Below are 20219 nucleotides of genomic sequence, written 5' to 3'. Positions count from 1 at the left end.
TACAAAAGGGAAGTGTGTAGCCTATCCAAAATTAAAAGTTACACAGAATGTACAACTATATATCATGACATTGTTAAGCTCTTTTTTGGTTTAAAAAAAAAAAATTATATGTATAATAATTTATATATATATATATATATATATATATATATATATATATATATATATATATATATATATATATATATATATATATAATTATTATACATATAATTATTTTTTTTTAAACCAAAAAAGATCTTAACAATGAGAAAAGTGTATGTATATATATATATATATATATATATATATATATATATATATATATATATATATATATATATATATATACATAATCATTTTTTTTATTACACATGTGTTTGCCTTTTATGGGTACATAAAAAGCAACATTACATACAATTCACAATTACAAAAAAAGTAAACTTTAAAAGGATGCAAGAAATGAGTTTTATGTGCCGTTGCTATTGTTAACAAGAATTCATGGCACAGAATTGATAAATACTAAATAATACTTTTAACTTATATACTAATTAACATTTTTAAACACCATTAATTACCCTGTACCTGTAATTACCCCCTCCCTCCCTCCAACACACAAACACACAAAACATACAAACTTGTGGCATTTTAAGCTGATGCGAGAAATTCATTGCAACAGACTCTGACAATTTGTGGCGTACCCTGACAACCCTTTTCCCTCCTTTTCCTGTATGTCTACTATAGTCATGCTCTGTCTCTGAACCAGAAGTACTGTCCAGCTGTCAAATGACGCCTCGAACCATTCTTGGTTGATCTTCGGGCCACTGCTGTTGCTGACAGTCAATAATGGGACATAATTATTATGAGAAAGTTTCTCATTATTTTAAGATGTTAAGTCATTATTACGAGAAAGTTTCTCTTTATTATGCCTTAAAGAATCTTTATTTTTTTACTCAATGTGGCGGAAATGGGCCATAGCCTATCTCAGCTCTGTATGCTGAAGTGTGTTTGTTTACCCTCACAATATATTGACAAGCCGTCGAGCTCTTCAGTGGATAAAACACCCTTCAGAAAAGAGTTAAGTAGTTTACAATATTACAACTTAATTCGAAGATTCCTTCAACATTTCGTCAACTGAAGGATGATAATAGGCTAATAATACCCCCTGACTTCTAATGATGTGAATCATAATTCAGAGGGAGTCGCTTCAGTGGCGCTGTGAATCATGCCAGGAGTCGAGTGATGCGCAGAAAGATGATTTTATTCAAATAAATAAGTACATTTATTTATTTACTTGTTTAAAAGGACTTTGATTTTGAAGCTTTATTTTGGGACATTCCCGTTATCGTCACATCTCACACACTCCCGACTGGTGTGTCCCAAGTCCTAAAGCTGTTGCACGAGAGGTAGCCTACAAGTTCAAAACTTTATAATTCCATTAAATGTGAACGTGCAATGATAATGCATTGCACAGATAGCAGCATTACAAGAAGTAATTGATATATGCATATTTCTTGTGCCAGGACTTTCATTTATTGCCTCTTCTCTGCTGTAGCGAGTCCTTGACTGTTAAACAGTTACAAGGTACGTTTAGAGAGAGAGAGAGAGAGAGAGAGAGAGAGAGAGAGAGAGAGAGAGAGAGACCTTTGTCACAATGTCATGACTGAGAGACCAACACACAGACACACACGTTTATACTGTGTTTGAATACGACGACTTAAATTGATATTAAAAACATCTCGGGTTATTCCAGCAGCCAGAAACAATGTTGTGCAAATATAAGGACACAATCCATCTCTGTATGTTCATACTAGTGCTGTTTCTTCAGCTGTTATCCAGGACTGCAGGTAAGCTCCTCATTCATGTTGTTACTGGAGTAATAATCAAGTGTTGTTACTATTGTTAGGCTTTGAAGAAACATGTTATTCCGTCTTCTTGAGAATGCAATGCAATGCCAAATTTGTGGAGCAATTGCAGCAATGTGTCTCTGCTTGATTCGCAGCTCAGTCATGTGCCAGAAGCTGTGGTCAGAAGTTTAACACATGCTCCTGTCACACAACATGTGAATCTCTGAAGGAGTGCTGTGCAGATTATAAACAGTTTTGCCTTGACATCGAACCACACTCCGGATCTCTGCTGGGAGGCACAGACTTTAAAATGCTCAACATTACATTTGAGCAGAACATTAACCTCACTTGCAGGTAAGAGAGCCACGGATTTGTTAATGTTCTCTGAAGCCACAAACCAACTGTTTATAAACACTGCAGATATTTCTACAATTTTAATCTGTCATAACACAGTTTCATCCAAAAATGAATTACTTTGTTCTGTGAAACACACAGACACACGCAAAGACAACACACTTCTTAGCTTCTAAATATTCCCAATGCATATGATAGCTTTGAGAGAAGGACAAAATACTGAAATTTCAGAATGAATGGATCATAGAAATCAATGTAAGTCATGGGTTTTGAACAAAATGAGAGGTAAATAATTAATTAAAAATTTTGGATGAAATATTCCAGGTTTCCTTAAGAATTCATGGGCTCTATGTTACTCATATAGCAATTCTTTATTATATACAAAAATGATAATGTTATTGGGGTTGCCTTTGCATTTTGTGTTCCTACATTAGAAACAAACCAATTAATGCAGTATTCAAATAATTATTGCATATATATATAAAAGCAATTCTTTATTATATACAAAAATGATAATGTTATTGTGGTTGCCTTTGCATTTTGTGTTCCTACATTAGAAACAAACCAATTAATGCAGTACTCAAATAATTATTGCAATATATATATATATATATATATATATATATATATATATATATATATACATATACATATATATACATAAATATATACATTTCATTACTTGAAATAAAATATAAAAAAATTCAACTTATTTTTTTTCAGCTGCCAAGGCAATATTTCTTACCCTGATGTACTAAAATAACAAAAACTATATAGACATATTATAAAAATGTCTAAAACATACAACAAAATTACTAAAATATTAACTTTAAATGAAACCGGAAAATATAAAAACAAATTCAAACTATTAATAAACTATAATAGTATCTCACTGATACTAAAATAACACTGATTTAATATATAAGTCATATTATATAGTAATATACTTGCTATGAATGAACAGAATGCTAATGCACAGTGTTCAGCAATCATGATGTTCTGACATTAAGGAATTTTTGGCTGAAGGTTGTCCAAAATTCCAAATGTGTTTAGTCTTGATTTTGTTCCTCCCAAATCCTCAAGAGCAAACTAATTAAAAATGGTTATTTGGCTGAATGAGATAAGATGGACGTGTTCTCATGTTACTGCCCCCGTAGGGTGAATTGCTGTTTTGTATTCTTCAGTGGCTCTGATAAAAGCGCATACTAAATTAATATCTGTTAGTCAATCAGATACGATCAGTGCTGTAAATACAGTGCAGTGTTAAACAGAGTATGCTTGACAGGTTCAACTCTGAGATTTTGACGGAGGGCTATGTGGATGAGAGCGGTGTGGGTCACTGTATCTCTCCGCTGCTCTACGAGTCGGGCTGGGTTCCTTTCGAGGTGTCCACAGATGGAGTCAGCTATGACAGGGCAGGGAGGTGGCTCTCAGGTGACAAACCCATTTCATAGTACACTGCACACTAAGGTTTGTGGGAATGTCAATCAAAATGGACCTAATTTGCACATTCTTAATACACATTTAAATGCGTGCTGTGCTGTGCTGTTTCGAAAGTATTGTGACATTATGTGTTAACCTAGTGGACATTCATTTCTAGAACATTCCTTTAGTGTTGTTCTTAGCTGATATCAGTTACCGTATGATCCCATGGTTTATTGCATAATGTACTGATTAGAATAATCAGTAATCCGACCTCCTGAGGCATTTGACATTAAGTCAAGTTCATTGGAATATATTTGTCTTAATGTAGCAGTGCTGCTTTTAATGCTTAGATTGACTGATTAGTCCATCACAGTAAACTGGGTCCTGCTCACAAGATTATTCTGGGCAATGCCACACAGTGGCAGTACTACGGCACAACAGGAGTCAGCGGGGAATTAAAGATGATATGGAACACATCTAGAATAAATGCAGAGAAAGTCAACATCGAGCTGTGGGGTTACAATGAGACCGGTGAGTAGATCATGAGTATCTATCCATCCATCCATCCATCCATCCATCCATCCATCCATCCATCCATCCATCCATCCATCCATCCATCCATCTGTTCTGATGTTCTGTCTATTGTTCTATCGTTCTATTTCTATCGTTCTGTTGTTCTATCACTATTGTTGTCTTTGTCTATCGTTCTGTCTATCTATCTATCTATCTATCTATCTGTCTGTCTGTCTGTCTGTCTGTCTGTCTGTCTCTGTTCTGATGTTCTGTCTCTATCACTATTTTTCTGTCTATTGTTCTATCTATCATTATATCGATCATTCTATCTGTCTGTCTGTCTATCATTCTAATCTATCGTTCTATCATTCTATCACTATTGTTCTGTATGTATGTATGTATATCTATCTATATCTATCTATCTATCTATCACTATTGTTCTGATGTTCTGTCTATTGTTCTATCGTTCTATTTCTATCGTTCCGTTGTTCTATCACTATTTTTGTCTATCTATCTATCTATTTATCTATCTATCTATCTATCACTATGGTTCTGATGTTCTGTCTATTGTTCTATCATTCTATCTCTATCGTTCTATTGTTCTATCACTATTGTTCTATCTATCTATCTATCTATCTATCTATCTATCTATCTATCTATCTATCACTATGGTTCTGATGTTCTGTCTATTGTTATATTGTTATATCTCTATCGTTCTATTGTTCTATCACTATTGTTCTATCTATCTATCTATCTATCTATCTATCTATCTATCTGTTCTGATGTTCTGTCTATTGTTCTATGGTTCTATCACTATTGTTCTGTCTGTCTATCGTTCTATCTATCCTTCTATCACTGTTTTTCTGTCTATCGTTCTATCTTTCTATCGTTCTATCACTATTGTTCTATCTGTCTATCGTTCTATTAATCTTTCTATCATTCTATCATTTTATCTATCTGTCTGTCTGTCGATCTACCTATTGATTGTTCTAACTTTCTATCTGTAATTCTATCACTCTATCATTCTATCTATTGTTCTATCCTTCTATCACTACTGTTTTGTCTGTCTATCATTCTATTGTTCTATTTATCCTATCTATTCATACTATCTATTGTTCTGTCAACTTAGTTCTATCGTTCTATCTATCCTTCCACCCATCTTTCTGTAGCTCTGTCTGTCTGTGAGTCTATCTATCATTTTATCAATTGATCTATCTATAGGAGATAGATGAACGCGTCTGAACGCGTTGTTGTCTTTGGAGCTCCATCGATTGATTTATAATTCTTGATTTCTCTTTAAACTCACTTACAACGAACATTTTCTATTTTTCCTCACCTCATAGTTACAACGCGGACTGTTGAGCAGACGTGTCTCAAGCCTAGTGATCCAACGCTGGATACTCTTATAGGTTACGTCCGTGGATCACGGCTGAACGCGTCTTCTCCGCACTCATTTATAAACAAACATTTTTTTTTCGCCTATCGTGCGTCTACTCCACACCCGTACCACTAAAAAGACGGATTATATCCAAGACTTAAGCCATAAATTAGTATTAATATTGATAGCATCACTGGTAGCGTCGTTGCTAACTTAACTTACTGTCCATCTGTTAAAATGGCGAATATATCAGATGTAAGTAGTCTACCTTTTGGTGCAGGTGAGGATACATTTGAGCTACACGCGTTGCAGTCTGAGCTGGAAGCTGTTGAAAAACAGATCCACGACCTTTTAGTGAGAAAAGCCGAGCTGATAGACCGGCGGTTAGCTCTTGAAACATCACGAGCCGATGAACACAAATCAACACAAACTCCGACCTCGTCTACTCCGTGCGTTACTCAGCATCGGTCACGAGCGTCGAGGCCGCGATCAGCTATGGTCTCGTTTACGCCGGCTCCAACATGCCACCACGAAGCCTGGATATTTCCGCAGCGGAAGACGCGAGTCAGGTCTAGACCAAGAAAACTCTCTCCGACCCTCCCGGTTTTCGAGATATCCACACAAAACCGCTTCTCCCCTCTTCGCGAAACAGAACGCGATGCTGTGATCATCGGTGATTCCATCGTTCGACACGTACAAGCTACGTTAAATAAAAGTAAGGTGCATAGTCACTGCTTTCCTGGTGCTCGTGTTTCTGAAATCGCTGCTCACGTTCCCGAGATTCTGAACGAGCGCGTCGGAACTGTGGTCCTGCACGCGGGAGGGGCCGACATCAGGCTGCGACAGACAGAGGTTCTGAAGAAAGACTTCAGGAATCTGATCGATACGGTACGCAGTACATCGCCTGATATAACGATCATTGTGTCAGGACCGCTTCCCACGTACCGACTAGGTCATGAAAAGTTTAGTAGATTATTCGCGCTAAATGAATGGTTAATATCATGGTGCAATGAGCAGAAACTGCTCTTTGTAAATAATTGGAATCTGTTTTGGGAGCGTCCTAGGCTTTACCGTGCTGATGGCTTACACCCAAGCAGATTCGGATCGGATCTTCTGTCAGATAACATCTCTAAAATGTTAAATAACTTTTGACTAGTAACCAAAAGTTCAAATCATAGTCTCTGCTGCACCAAATTAACTGATATAAATAGTGTAGAATATTGCATAGAAACTGTGTCTATTCCTCGTTTAGTGAGATCAAATAATAAATCTACTGCAGGATCTAGAAAAAATCTAATTGTTATTAAACCAGAAAATGTTGCTATTAGTAACCAAAAACAATTTCTAAAGCTAGGTCTTCTAAACATTAGATCACTCACACCTAAGGCAGTTATTGTAAATGAAATAGTCACGGATAATAGCTTCGATGTACTTTGCCTTACTGAAACTTGGCTTAAACCTAATGATTATTTCGGTCTAAATGAGTCTACTCCATTAGGATACTCCTATAAGCACGAACCCCGTCTGATTGGTCGTGGCGGCGGTGTTGCAGCGGTCTATAGAGATATTCTCAATGTTACTCAGAAAACGGGTTATAAGTTTATTTCGTTTGAAATACTTGTACTAAATGTTACGCTCTTAGATGTTAGAAAAAAATCCATATTATCTCTAGCCTTGGCTACTGTATATAGACCGCCTGGGCCTTACGCTAATTTCCTAAAAGAGTTTGCAGATTTTCTCTCAGATCTATTGGTCAATGTAGATAAAGCATTAATTGTTGGAGATTTTAACATACACGTAGATAATCCAAATGATGCGTTAGGGGCTGCGTTTATAGATTTATTAAATTCCTTTGGGGTCAAGCAAAACGTCACCGGACCAACTCATCGTCTTAATCACACACTCGATTTAATTATATCATATGGAACCGATCCAACCGATATAGATATCATTCCACAAAGTGATGATGTCACTGACCATTACTTGGTAACTTGCATATTACGTACTGCTGTAATATGTCATGCGGCGCCGCGTTTTCGACCAGGCAGAACAATCCTTCCATCCACCATAGATAATTTCTCGAGTTGCTTGTCTGATCTGTCTCAGCTGCTGCCTGAACCCAAACAAACAGATGAACTAGAAGAACTAACTAGCACTATGAGCACCATTCTCTCTAGAACATTGGATGTTGTTGCACCCGTTAGATTAAAAAAGGTTACAGAGAAAATTAAAGCACCATGGTACAATAATACTACGCATGTTCTAAAGAGAGAAACCCGTAATTTAGAGCGTAAATGGAAACAAACTAATTTAGAGGTCTTTAGAATCGCGTGGAAAGACAGTATGTCACGTTATAAAAAGGCCCTAAAAGCGGCCAGGGCTGAGCATCTCCGCAAACTAATAGAAAACAACCAAAACAATCCTAGGTTTTTATTTAACACCGTGGCTAGACTAACAAATAAACAGACGTCACCCGAACAAAATATCCCGTTACAGTTTAGTAGTAATGATTTCATGAACTTCTTCACTGAGAAAATAGAAAACATCAGAACCACAATTGTAAATGTTCAATCCTCAATCGCGCCTTATAATTCAGCCTCAATTTCCCCCCCGCAAGAACAATTACAGTGCTTTACAACTATAGAACAAAAAGAGTTAAATAAACTTATCACTTCATCTAAAACAACAACATGTTTATTAGATCCTATACCAACTAAACTACTGAAGGAAGTGTTACCTGTAGTGGAAGGTGGTCTCCTCAATATTATTAACTCGTCTTTATCTTTAGGTCATGTTCCAAGAACATTTAAACTGGCAGTTATAAAACCTCTCATTAAGAAACCACAATTAGATCATAATAATCTAGCAAATTATAGACCCATTTCAAATCTACCTTTTATGTCTAAAATACTAGAAAAAGTTGTGTCCGCTCAACTGGGCTCTTTCTTGCAAGAAAATGATATCTATGAAAAGTTTCAGTCTGGATTCAGGCCGCATCATAGCACTGAAACTGCGCTCGTTAAAATCACAAATGATTTACTCTTAGCTTCTGACCAAGGCTGTATCTCAATACTAGTTTTACTTGATCTAAGTGCTGCGTTCGATACTATAGATCATACAATACTCTTAGATCGACTTCAAAATTATACTGGTGTTCAAGGACAAGCATTAAGCTGGTTTAGATCATACTTATCTGACCGCTACCATTTTGTCTATTTAAATGGAGAAAAATCGATCATAACTCCAGTAAACTATGGAGTGCCGCAGGGATCTGTGTTAGGCCCTCTGTTATTCTCAATATATATGATGCCACTTGGAAATATTATAAGGAAACATGGAATTAGTTTCCATTGTTATGCTGATGACACTCAAATATATATTTCATCACGGCCGGATGAAAACGCTAATTTATCCAAATTGACAGAGTGTGTTAAAGATATAAAAGATTGGATGACGCGTAATTTTCTTTTATTAAATCCAGACAAGACAGAGGTAATACTTATCGGTTCAAAAAACCGCCCACAGAACCTCTCACAATACAACTTTGACATTGTAGGATGTCCTGTTACTTTATCCTCTACAGTAAAAGACCTGGGTGTTATACTCGATTGTAACCTGTCTTTTGAAAATCATATTTCGTATGTTACAAAAACTGCCTTTTTCCACCTTAGAAACATTGCTAAGCTACGTAATATGCTATCAGTTTCTGATGCAGAAAAGTTAGTTCATGCATTCATGACCTCGAGACTAGATTACTGTAATGCTTTATTAGCCGGTTGTCCTGCATCCTCAATAAACAAGCTACAGTTAGTCCAAAATGCAGCCGCTAGAGTTCTTACTAGATCAAGAAAATATGATCATATAACACCGATTTTATCATCACTACATTGGCTACCTATAAAGTTCCGTATTAATTATAAGGTATTGCTACTGACTTATAAAGCCCTAAACGGCTTAGCTCCAGTCTATTTAACGGATCTTCTATCACCCTATAATCCATCGCGCTCTTTAAGATCAATAAATTCGAGGCTTTTGGTCATACCTAGGATATCCAGATCAACCAAAGGAGGGAGAGCATTTTCACATTTGGCTCCAAAACTCTGGAATAGCCTTCCTGATACTGTTCGTTACTCGGACTCACTCTCCCAGTTTAAAACTAGATTAAAGACGCATCTTTTCAGCCAGGCATTCATATAATATTGTTAATCTCACAGTTTCAAACTACAATCCGGCCTCTAGTTCATAAATGCCAGAGGAGAACTGGCCCCCGACTGAGCCTGGGTTCTCCCAAGGTTTTTTTTTCTCCATTAGGTCACCTGATGGAGTTTTAGGACACCATTAGGTCACTTGATGGAGTTTTTCGGTTCCTTGCCACTGTTGCCTTTGGCTTGCTCAGTTGGGGATATTTGGGGATATTTAATTTTATTCTATCAATCAATAAATTCCACTAGAAACAAACTTTGTTGTATTATTTTATTTTAATACTGTGAAGCTGCTTTGATACAATCTGTATTGTAAAAAGCGCTATACAAATATACTTGATTTGATTTGATTTGAGATAGATTTATTAGGATTAACTAACATTATTATTTTTATGATAAACTAACAGGAGAGGCATATTCTGCTAACTGGGAGGCAGAGTGGAAGTATCTGTACACTGTGGGCAGAGATGTTCCCAACAGTGGAGTTTTCAGTTTCACCCCACTGATCGCACAAAAACCATACTCCCTCTGGGACCTAGGGAGCATGCGGGTCAGCCCCAGCTCTAAACAAGACGGAGCCCAGTAAGAACCTTTAGCAGTTCATATAAGTATTTGTATTACAGATTTTTACAATCGCTAAATAATACATTCAGAGAAACTGCTAATTTTGCAATTGTTAAAAACAGTTTTTGATGCTTAACATTTTTTTGGAAACAATGAGACCATTCAAACTTCAAACATTTATAATAAAAATAAGAAATGTTTCCTGAGCAGAAAATCAGCTTATTAGAATGATTTCTGAAGGATCATGTAACACTGAAGACTGGAGTAATGATGCTGAAAATTCAGCTTTGCATCACAGGAATAAATTACATTTTAAAATATATTCAATTAGAAAACAGTTCTTTTAATTTGGAATAATATTTTACAATGTTACTGTTTTTACTGTATTTTTGATTAAATAAATGCAGCCTTGGTGAGCATAAGAGACTTATTTACATTTTTTGATTTAGTTTTTTAGGTAATTGTTTTATGAGTGAAAAAGGGTTGGATGGGTCACAACCTTTGCTTGTTTTTTTTTCTTTCTTTTTGGAAGAATGGCTTGATTTAAGACATGTATGTGTGAGTGTTTTGGTAGTGTTGGTGCATTTTGAATGTAAAATTAACTGCTGTTCCAAGATTAGAAGAACTGTGTGAAGAGTTTTGAAAAAAATTGGAAATGGAGAAATGGGTCCTAGCAATTGTAAAAAACTGTTCACAGCATTTTATATAAGCACTGTGGTGAAAACCAGTTGATTTCCTTATTTGATTAATAATGGGGACAATAATATCATCATTTATTTGTGATGTGTACATACAGAAAATTGAATGGTTCCATTGAATAAAGACATACTTGTTTTGTGCAGAGATGTTAACGCCCTGTGGAGTGGGGCGCATGCAGTCGCCTGGCATCTAGAGGAGGCGTTCAGGAAGGACTCTACAGGCTGGGCCCTGGAAAAGTGCATTAATTGGGATAAAGAAGAGAAAGCAATGCCCAACTTCCTTACAGAGATCACTGACTGCCCCTGCACGCTGGCTCAGGCTCGTGCTGACACCGGCAGATTTCATGTGAGTCCAGAGAAAAAACTTTATCTGATATTAAAGGGATAGTTCACCCAAAAATGAAAATTAGCCCATGATTTACTCACCCTCAAGCCATCCTAGGTGTATATGACATTCTTCTTTCAGACGACTACAATCAGAGTTGTATTAAAAAATGTCCTGGCTCTTCCAAGCTTTATAATGGCAGTGAATGGCCAGTTTCTGTTTTGAAATCCATAAAAGTGCATCCATCCATGATAAAAGTGTTTGAAACGGCTCTGGGGGGTTAATAAAGTCCTTCGGAAGCAAACGATGCATCTATGTAAGAAAAATATCCATATTTAAAACTTTATCGACTAAAATAACTAGCTTCCGGCAGACGGCCGTACGCAAGTCGACCTATGCCAAAAGAGTAACACTTGACGATGTATGACGTAGGAGTAGCGTAAGCTTTGACGCCTCTCACAGTTCAAACAAATAGGGCTGCTCAACAAACTCAAGCTCCTCCGACATTTCTCTTTAAAATTCTCGTTTTAGACTTCTAATTCGTGACTGGTGTTTTGGTTTGCTCTATCCACTCCCACGTTCGTCAATACGTCATGCGTCGCGTCAGGGGGGGGGGGGGGGGGGGGGTGTTAATCTTTCGGCGTAAATCGATGCATACGGCTGCCTGTCGGAAGCTAGTTATTTTATTCAATAAAGTTTTAAATACACAAACGCATCGCTTTGCTTCAGAAGGCCTTTATTAACCCTCCTGAGCCGTGTGGAGCACTTTTATCATGGATGAATGCACTTTTATGGACTTCAAAACAGAAACCGGCCATTCACTGCCATTATAAAGCTTGGAAGAGCCAGGACATTTTTTTATATAACTCCGATTGTATTCGTCTGAAAGAAGAAAGTCATATACACTTAGGATGGCTTCAGGGTGAGTAAATCATGGGCTAATTTTAATTTATCCCTTTAAGGTTACAACACCAGAAGAATTTTGAATACTTCACCAATTACAGTTTCAGGCCTTTGTAATCATAGATAAATGGGGTAAAATGGCTTTATTGAAATTTGCTTAATCTATATTTATTAAAGTGTCTATACTCGAGCTCCTTTTGATGAGTTGTGCATGTTTATTTTTCAGACTGATTATGGCTGTGATATCGAGGCAGGTAGTATCTGCACTTACCATCCAGGTTCAGTTCACTGCGTCAGAGCCATACAGGGCAGGTAATATGACACTAATCAGAATTTTTCAATTAGTTGATTAAATATATGGATTATATATATACACTGAACAAAATTATAAACGCAAAACTTTTGTTTTCATTTTTCATGAGCTGAACTCAAAGATCTAAGACTTTTTCTATGTACACAAAAGGCCTATTTCTCTCAAATATTGTTCACAAATCTGTCTAAATCTGTGTTAGTGAGCACTTCTCCTTTGCCGAGATAATCCATCCACCTCACAGGTGTGGCATATCAAGGTGCTGATTAGACAGCATGATTATTGCACAGGTGTGCCTTAGGCTGGCCACAATAAAAGACCACTCTAAAATGTGCAGTTTTACTGTATTACTGTAAAAAAACAGGTTGTTGATTGTGGCCTGTGGAATGTTGGTCCACTCCTCTTAAATGGCTGTGCGAAGTTGCTGGATATTGGCAGGACCTGGAATGTAGTCAGGTCGAGACCCTGATGAGGACGACGAGCATGCAGATGAACTTCCCTGAGACGGTTTCTGACAGTTTGTGCAGAAATTCTTTGGTTATGCAAACAGCAGCTGTCCGGGTGGCCTGTCTCAGACGATCTTGGATGTGAAGACGCTGGATGTGGAGGTCCTGGGCTGGTGTGGTTACATGTGGTCTGCGGTTGTGAGGCCGGTTGGATGTACTGCCAAATTCTCTGAAACGCCTTTAGAGACGGCTTATGGTAGAGAAATGAACATTCAATTCACGGGCAACAGCTCTGGTGGACATTCCTGCAGTCAGCATGAATGAATGTGTTTGGGATGCTCTGGATCGGCGTATACAACAGCGTGTTCCAGGTCCTGCCAATATCCAGCAACTTCGCACAGCCATTGAAGAGGAGTGGACCAACATTCCACAGGCCACAATCAACAACCTCTTTTTTTCTTTTTTTTTCAGGGGGGTAAAACAAATATTTTAAAACAGAAAATGCACATTATGAGGTTGCAAGTACATTCTGTAAATGTCAATATTGCCCAATATATTAATCTAATTTTAATATTATCTTATACTGATATCAAAGCTGCATGTGGGGAAATTACACAGTAACAGAAACACACTGTAGATAATTTTACGTTCTCATTCATGTAAAAATACATCTTATATTTAGAATACATCTTATACAATGTCTTATATTTAGCCTGTAGATGTATTGATTTCTTGCAGTCCTGCGTATGGTGCCGGTCAGCAGTGTTGCTATGACAGCACTGGAGCGCAGATGCTCACGGGGGATTCTATTGGTGGCAGCACCCCTGATCGAGGGCACGACTGGGGGGAGCCGCCGTACAAGAAGCCTCCTAGAGTTCCAGCATTCTCACACTGGAAGTATGATGTCATTAGTTTTTACTACTGCTGCCTGTGGTCAGACAACTGCGAATACTACTTCACCCACCGCCCGTCCAGTGACTGCAGAGCATATCGTCCTCCTAGAGCAGGTAATGAAAATATTTTGTTTCATTGTTTTATTTAGGCCTGGTTTCACAGACAGGGCTTATATTAAGATGGGATTAGGCCTTAGTTTAATAAGGACATTTAAGTAGCTTTTATAAACATGTCTTAGAAAAAAACATGGTGTGAATCTTGAGACAAAGCAATGACACTGACATCAGTGTCAGTGCAAGTTGCTTTTAGTTAAAACAGCTCAAACATGCATTTTAGTCTGGGACTAGGTTTAAGCCTTGTCTGTGAAATGGGGTTAATGTTTTTTTTTTTTTTTTTTTACTTTATTATTATTAGTAGTAGTAGGAGCAGTAGTAATAGTATTTACATTTTTGCCACTTTTTGACAGTAATAGTAGTAAATTATAGGAAGAAGATTGCGGTTTGATCTAGAAATGTCGTGAACCAGATGCAACCAAATGCAAACTTGTCGAATCTGATAGGCCACTGCTCTAAATCTTTAGATTTGTGTGCAAATGTTGGTCTTTTCCACATTTAGCTGCTGTCCTTGGTGACCCTCACTTCATGACATTCGATGGCGTGACTTTCACCTTCAATGGGAAAGGAGAGTACAATCTGGTTCACTCTTCAGTCTATGAGCTGTCTGTGCAAGGCAGGACTGAACCAATGAAATTAGAGAATGGTGAGTTCTATAATATCCTGTATTAAGGATGGATTGAATCAGACATCTTACATTGAGTCGGCCACGAAAACTGTCCTTTCAGGTTCTGTGGTTAAGGCAACACGACTCTGTTCAGTGGCCATGAGGGAGAAAGACTCTGATGTCATCGAGGTGCGTCTCGGAGATCAAGAAGATGAGCTCCAGGTCTTAATGAACCAACAGGTGCTTTCCTTTTCAGAGCAAATATGGATCGACCTTAAGGGTAAGACCAGCTTATTTATCCTCTCAAAGACAGCTTTAGCTTAGCAGTTTATCAAAAGCACAAAATAGAAGAAACACCCAATCAGCATACAGTATTAGAATGATTTCATGTGGATCATGACACTGAAGACTGGAGTAATGGCTGCTGAAAATTCAGCTTTGCCATCACAATTTGCCAATTACATTATAAAGTATATTAAAGCAGAAAACAGTTATTTGAAATTGTAATGATAATGTGTTTTTGTAAAATGCATAATTATTGTGAAATAAATGAGCATGAAATTGGCAATTTTTAATTAGCCATCAACAATGGAACAAAAATGCTTCCATCTTCCAATTATTTGTAAATATATAATTTATTTATTATATCATTTATTCTACTTGAGCAGAGTGAGTAGTGAGTTTAAGTTGGCATAATGTCTTAATGTAATCATTGACATCCACGCTTTCTGTTAATTCAAATTTTGAAGAAAAAAAAAAACACCTTACAGCAGATGTACAAGATGAAAAATCATAGTCCGTTATGCTTGGCAGATTAATTTTATAGGCCGTCTGTTCTCAGTAAATATTGACATGCTGCCATCGACTGTATTTGTGTTTCTAGTTTGCATATATGATGCATCTGTTTCCTCCTGGTCTATTTTACAGTCTCTGTTGTCTGTTTTTTTCTGTCGTTCCAGGTGTTTTTGTTTTTTCCCCTAAACCCACTAATGTGACGGTGATGTTTCCATCGGGGACAGGAGTAGAGGTCAGAGCAGGTGAAGGGGTCATGACCCTTACTGTTCTACTGCCCCATGACTTACATAACCACACCATGGGTCTCCTCGGTACAATGAACGACGACCCTGAGGATGAATTCACCTCTAGTAATGGCCTGATCATCCCTTCCAATAGCAGTGCACAGGACATATTCTCATATTGTGCTGGCTGTGAGTAGCCATTTCACTTCACTTTCACACTACTTTACTCAATTTACCTGCCAGTATAGTCAATGATGAATTTGCAATGATATTGATTGAAACTGAAATTTCTAATTTATACTACTCGTCATCTGATGAGGCTACATGAGCTGATGAGCGCCCCTCCTCTCTTTCACACCAGTCCTGTCGGGAACCTGGCGAAGGGTGGCGGGGTGGCGCTGACAATAAGGGGAGGATGCCATTCCGTCACACTATTTAAGAAATGCTTCATCTGTTGTAAAGCTAGTTTGCTAATTCAAAGCCATTTCATATTTATTCCATGACTAATCCATGCATTACATGTGGCTTTCAAAATACATATGTGATGTTAAAAGCAATGCAAAAGATTGTTTTGTTCTAACAAATTTAATCAAACGGTCTCATAACTGTATCATATAGTAAAGTATTCCATAATAATAATTTCAATTTATAAAATAGTAATAATAATAATAATAGTTATTATAATCATTATTTTATATAACAACAGTACAATTACAATACTAATATATATGGAGGTTTTTTCTTTGCTTTTACAAGTTAACCGTAGAGCTTTTATTTTGTCGGAAAACTGCAGTGAAACTTCTCTTTAGAAATGCTTCTCTTTTTTGGCAACAGATTTATAAACCATTCTCATTACAAACATGGGAAGATCAGTCATAATGAAACATGAAGTTATTTCCAAAGTTTCAAGCTATAGTTGAAATTTTTTGCCACCTTTTTTCCCCCTAACAAAATACCATGTGTTTTTCTTCACCAGGGGCCATTACGAATGAGACTTCACTGTTTACATACGACTCAACCCAACTCCTGAATGAATATTATTATGCCCCAAAGCACGATCCGTCATTCATCCCTAACTTTTCCGTGACTGAAGACCTCGAGGATCCCCTGCTGGAGCCAACGCTGAACCTATGTGCAGGAGAGGGGGCTTCCTTCTGTAAATATGATGCACTGAGCATGCGCAGTCTGCAACAAGGCAATGCCACTCTACTGTCCTACCGGAGTCATACGTCCACCAAGAAAGCTCTGGAACCAGGTGAGTGGGAACACAAGGAACCGATTCTGAAGAAGCTTCCAATTCAAACTATTTCGATTTTTGCAGGAATGTTAATAACACGGATGAGCCGTGTTTAAAGCTGCTTTAACATAATCGATAAACCCACTCATCAATTATGTATTCATGCATCAGTTATTTCTACATTAAGTTGCTATGTTGCTTGTCAGTTGGCACTATAAAGTTGATAGTTAATGAAATGCCCAATCAAGCATAGATAATAGATCTATTATTAATTTTTATTATCAACAGTATTGCTTATTAATATTATTAATATTGTATTTTATTTATTTGCATAAAGCCTGACAAAACCTCGGTACGATTGCTGTAACTACAGCCTTTTTTTGCTAATTGCTAAATTATACAACATGCAGGGATTTTGCTAAATATTTATTATTATTATTGGTCATAGTAGTATATACTGATTAATATTATTAATATTATATTAATTTTTATTTCTTTGCATTAAGATTAACAAACCATGTTAAAATGAGTGTAACTTCAGCCTTTTGAGGGTAATTACTTAATTTTAAAACACACTGGCATTTTGCTATTTTTTTAGTCAATTTTACGTTTTCTATTGTTTATTGTTATTGTTATTATTTATTAGTAATAATAATAATAATAACAGTAGTAGTAGTACCTATTTTATGTGCATTAAGCCTAACCAAACCAGGGTAAAATTGCTTTAACTAAAGCCTTTTGTAGCTAATTGCTTAATTTTACAATAGGCATTTTGCTGAATTATTATTATAATTTTTTTAATACTTTTGCTGAATGATTTTATTTCATTTTGCTTAATTATTTAATTTTATTAATGATTATCTTCTAAAAGGTGTTTACTGTTGTCAACTGAAATTTGTATTAGTGCTATTTTTTTTAAACATGCTCATAGAAGTCTTGTCATTTGTTATGCATTTATCTTTTGTTACGAGGTTAAAGACCAAGGCCAGCATTATATGGCGATATCACAATTACATTTAGCTGTTCATTGAACTTCAGTTGCGAATTAAAATAAAGCAGCACACTATTAAAAATGTGACACCTGACCATTGCTCAGTTATAAAGCATTAGAGACCTGTACATGATCTGACTATTATCTGTATAATATATTTTTATGATTTTGTAATGGCTGTGACTTTGTGATCTCAGTGCAATCCTGTGGTTGGCTGTCACCACCTAACAATGGTCAGAAGGAAGGAACCTTGTACCTGGAGGGGGCAACGGTCACGTTCTCGTGTAACAATGGATACCATCTCTATGGGTCCCAGGAACGCACCTGTCAAGGGGACGGCGTGTGGTCTGGACAAGATACGCACTGTGTGGCTGGTAGGTCAAAGCGGACAAGGGAAAATAAAAATGACGTTATCATTTACTCACCCACAAGTCGTTCCAAACCACTAGATGGCAGTGTTTCCCTTTACAAAGTTCACATCCTTGCGTGGTAATTCTTTGAAGGCTGTAGCAGATAATTCTAGCTTTTAGTTTTTCCTCCTTACTCCATTACGGGCGATCTTAGACATCTCACTGAAACAATTGCTGTCCAATCTTTGGATATACTACCATTCAAAAGTTTGGGGACTGCAAGAGCCTTTGAAAGAAGTCTCTTATGCTCACCAAGGCTGAAAAATACAGTAAAAAAACGTAATATTGTTTTTATTATTACAATTGAAAAAATAAAGTATTCTATTTTAAATGTAATTTATTCCTGTGATGGCAATGCTGAATTTTCCAGTCTTCAGTGTCACATGATCCTTCAGAAATCATTCTAACATGCTGATTTTGCTCAAATAACATTTCTAACCATTATCAATGTGTAAAGTTCAAAAGAACAGCATTTATTTAAAATAGAAAGCTTTTGTAAGAGTATAAATGTCTTTATGGTTACCTTTGATCAATTGAATGCATCCTTGCTGAATAAAAGTATTCATTTCTTTAAAAATAGTCTTACTGACCCCAAACTTTTGAACGGTAGTGTATACCCAGTGTCTCATCCCTCCACAGTCTTTTTAGGTCTCTAAAGAGACGTCTCTCTTCAGACGGACCGGTCCATTGATCCGTCAGTCATGCAGACAGACAGACAGAGAGCGCAGCAGTCATACTGACCGACCTGGATGTACTTACGCTTGTTAACTTTTGACCCGTCTGTCTCATTAGAGCGGAACGGCATACTTCCTTTCGATAGGCATCTACAGGATGGATCTGTTTAGAATCGGATCTGGACTCTCTCCATCAAACACATGAATGGTTTATCTGCTCCACAGCTGTTGAGAATTCATCCCCCGCTGGCTCTCTGGCCTTTCTGGGGGTTCGTTGGATAACTGAGAAGCCAAAACAAAGCAACAACCCGCTTTAGAAAACACATCAGGCCTGCGATCCAAATAATCTTGCACTCAATTTACTTAATGCACACTATTGAAAACATGTTTGGTAATTCAAATTGGGGGGAAATTCGCATAAACAAAAAAATAAATGTGGTACTAATGGCGTTCAGCAATGCTTTGAAGCTTGTAGTTTGTCAAACTTGATATTGGTCAATGTTTGCCGTTTATTTGCTGGTAGTAAAAGTACATTGCATACAAGTACACTTTCTAAATCAATAACGCAGCCGTTATCTGCTTTATTGATTTATGATCGCCGAGTTTATTATCAGCTTGGTAATCATATTTGTGAACTCTGAAACTTTCAGATAAAGGGTTTTCATCACTTTATGGTTTGTGTGGCGCTCTTTTATTACTGCAGGCCATCCTGCGCCCGTTGACATCTCACACAGCTGAACAGATCATTATTTATCATCAGGAAATGTTCTAGATATATGTGCGCTCACAGACGGCACCGCTCTCACACTGCTGCGGTCAGGCAGGACGGTAATGCATGCAGGGTTTTATCAAACTTTTGGCACTGACACTGAATTTAACAGGTTATTTAGGGCTGTTTTTGTCAGTCCCACATGTCTCACTTTCGCTGTCTGTTTCTCCCTCTCTCTTCCTTGTCCAATCTCCTCATTACATGTTTTTCATTACACTTTACCCGTCTCATTCTCTTTATTCCTTTGTCTTTCTCTTCTCTTCAACTGTCTCTCTTTGTACATCTCTCTCTCTCTCTCTCTCTCTCTCTCTCTCTCTCTTTACCTGTCTGTCTATTCTTTACCTATCTATCCCTTTGTACATGTCTTTTTTTCCTGTTTACCTGTCTCATTCTCTCTATTCCTTCCTGTCTTTCTCTCATCTTTAACGGTCTCTTTTCTATCTCGCTGACTTTCTACTTGTTTCTCTCTCTCCCTACCTGTCTCTCCTTCCTTTGTACCAGTTAATTCTCACTACATCTCTCTCTTTTTACTTGTCTTCCACTCTATTTTCCTACCTGTTT

At 37.1% G+C, this 20219-nt stretch overlaps 1 protein-coding gene across 1 annotated transcript in view; it reads left to right on the top strand.

Moving 5' to 3' along the window:
• The first annotated feature begins 1340 nt into the window (after nucleotides 1–1340).
• susd2 (sushi domain containing 2) overlaps nucleotides 1341–20219 on the top strand; it is a 30844-nt gene continuing 11965 nt past the window's right edge. The window contains exons 1-13 of the mRNA XM_084114115.1: nucleotides 1341–1826; nucleotides 1982–2180; nucleotides 3466–3614; nucleotides 3969–4136; nucleotides 10106–10280; nucleotides 11105–11306; nucleotides 12415–12500; nucleotides 13683–13951; nucleotides 14454–14597; nucleotides 14680–14838; nucleotides 15518–15766; nucleotides 16554–16832; nucleotides 18003–18179. Coding sequence (XP_083970241.1) covers nucleotides 1745–1826; nucleotides 1982–2180; nucleotides 3466–3614; nucleotides 3969–4136; nucleotides 10106–10280; nucleotides 11105–11306; nucleotides 12415–12500; nucleotides 13683–13951; nucleotides 14454–14597; nucleotides 14680–14838; nucleotides 15518–15766; nucleotides 16554–16832; nucleotides 18003–18179 — 2338 coding nt within the window. The 5' untranslated portion in view covers nucleotides 1341–1744. The remainder of the gene's footprint in view (nucleotides 1827–1981; nucleotides 2181–3465; nucleotides 3615–3968; nucleotides 4137–10105; nucleotides 10281–11104; nucleotides 11307–12414; nucleotides 12501–13682; nucleotides 13952–14453; nucleotides 14598–14679; nucleotides 14839–15517; nucleotides 15767–16553; nucleotides 16833–18002; nucleotides 18180–20219) is intronic.

This window comes from Abramis brama, assembly GCF_963993115.1.
Source record: "Abramis brama genome assembly, chromosome: 5".
In the NCBI taxonomy this organism is placed as follows: Eukaryota; Metazoa; Chordata; class Actinopteri; order Cypriniformes; family Leuciscidae; genus Abramis; species Abramis brama.
The sequence above is the reverse complement of the archived record's forward strand: the minus strand, read 5'-3'. Positions and strand labels throughout refer to the sequence as shown.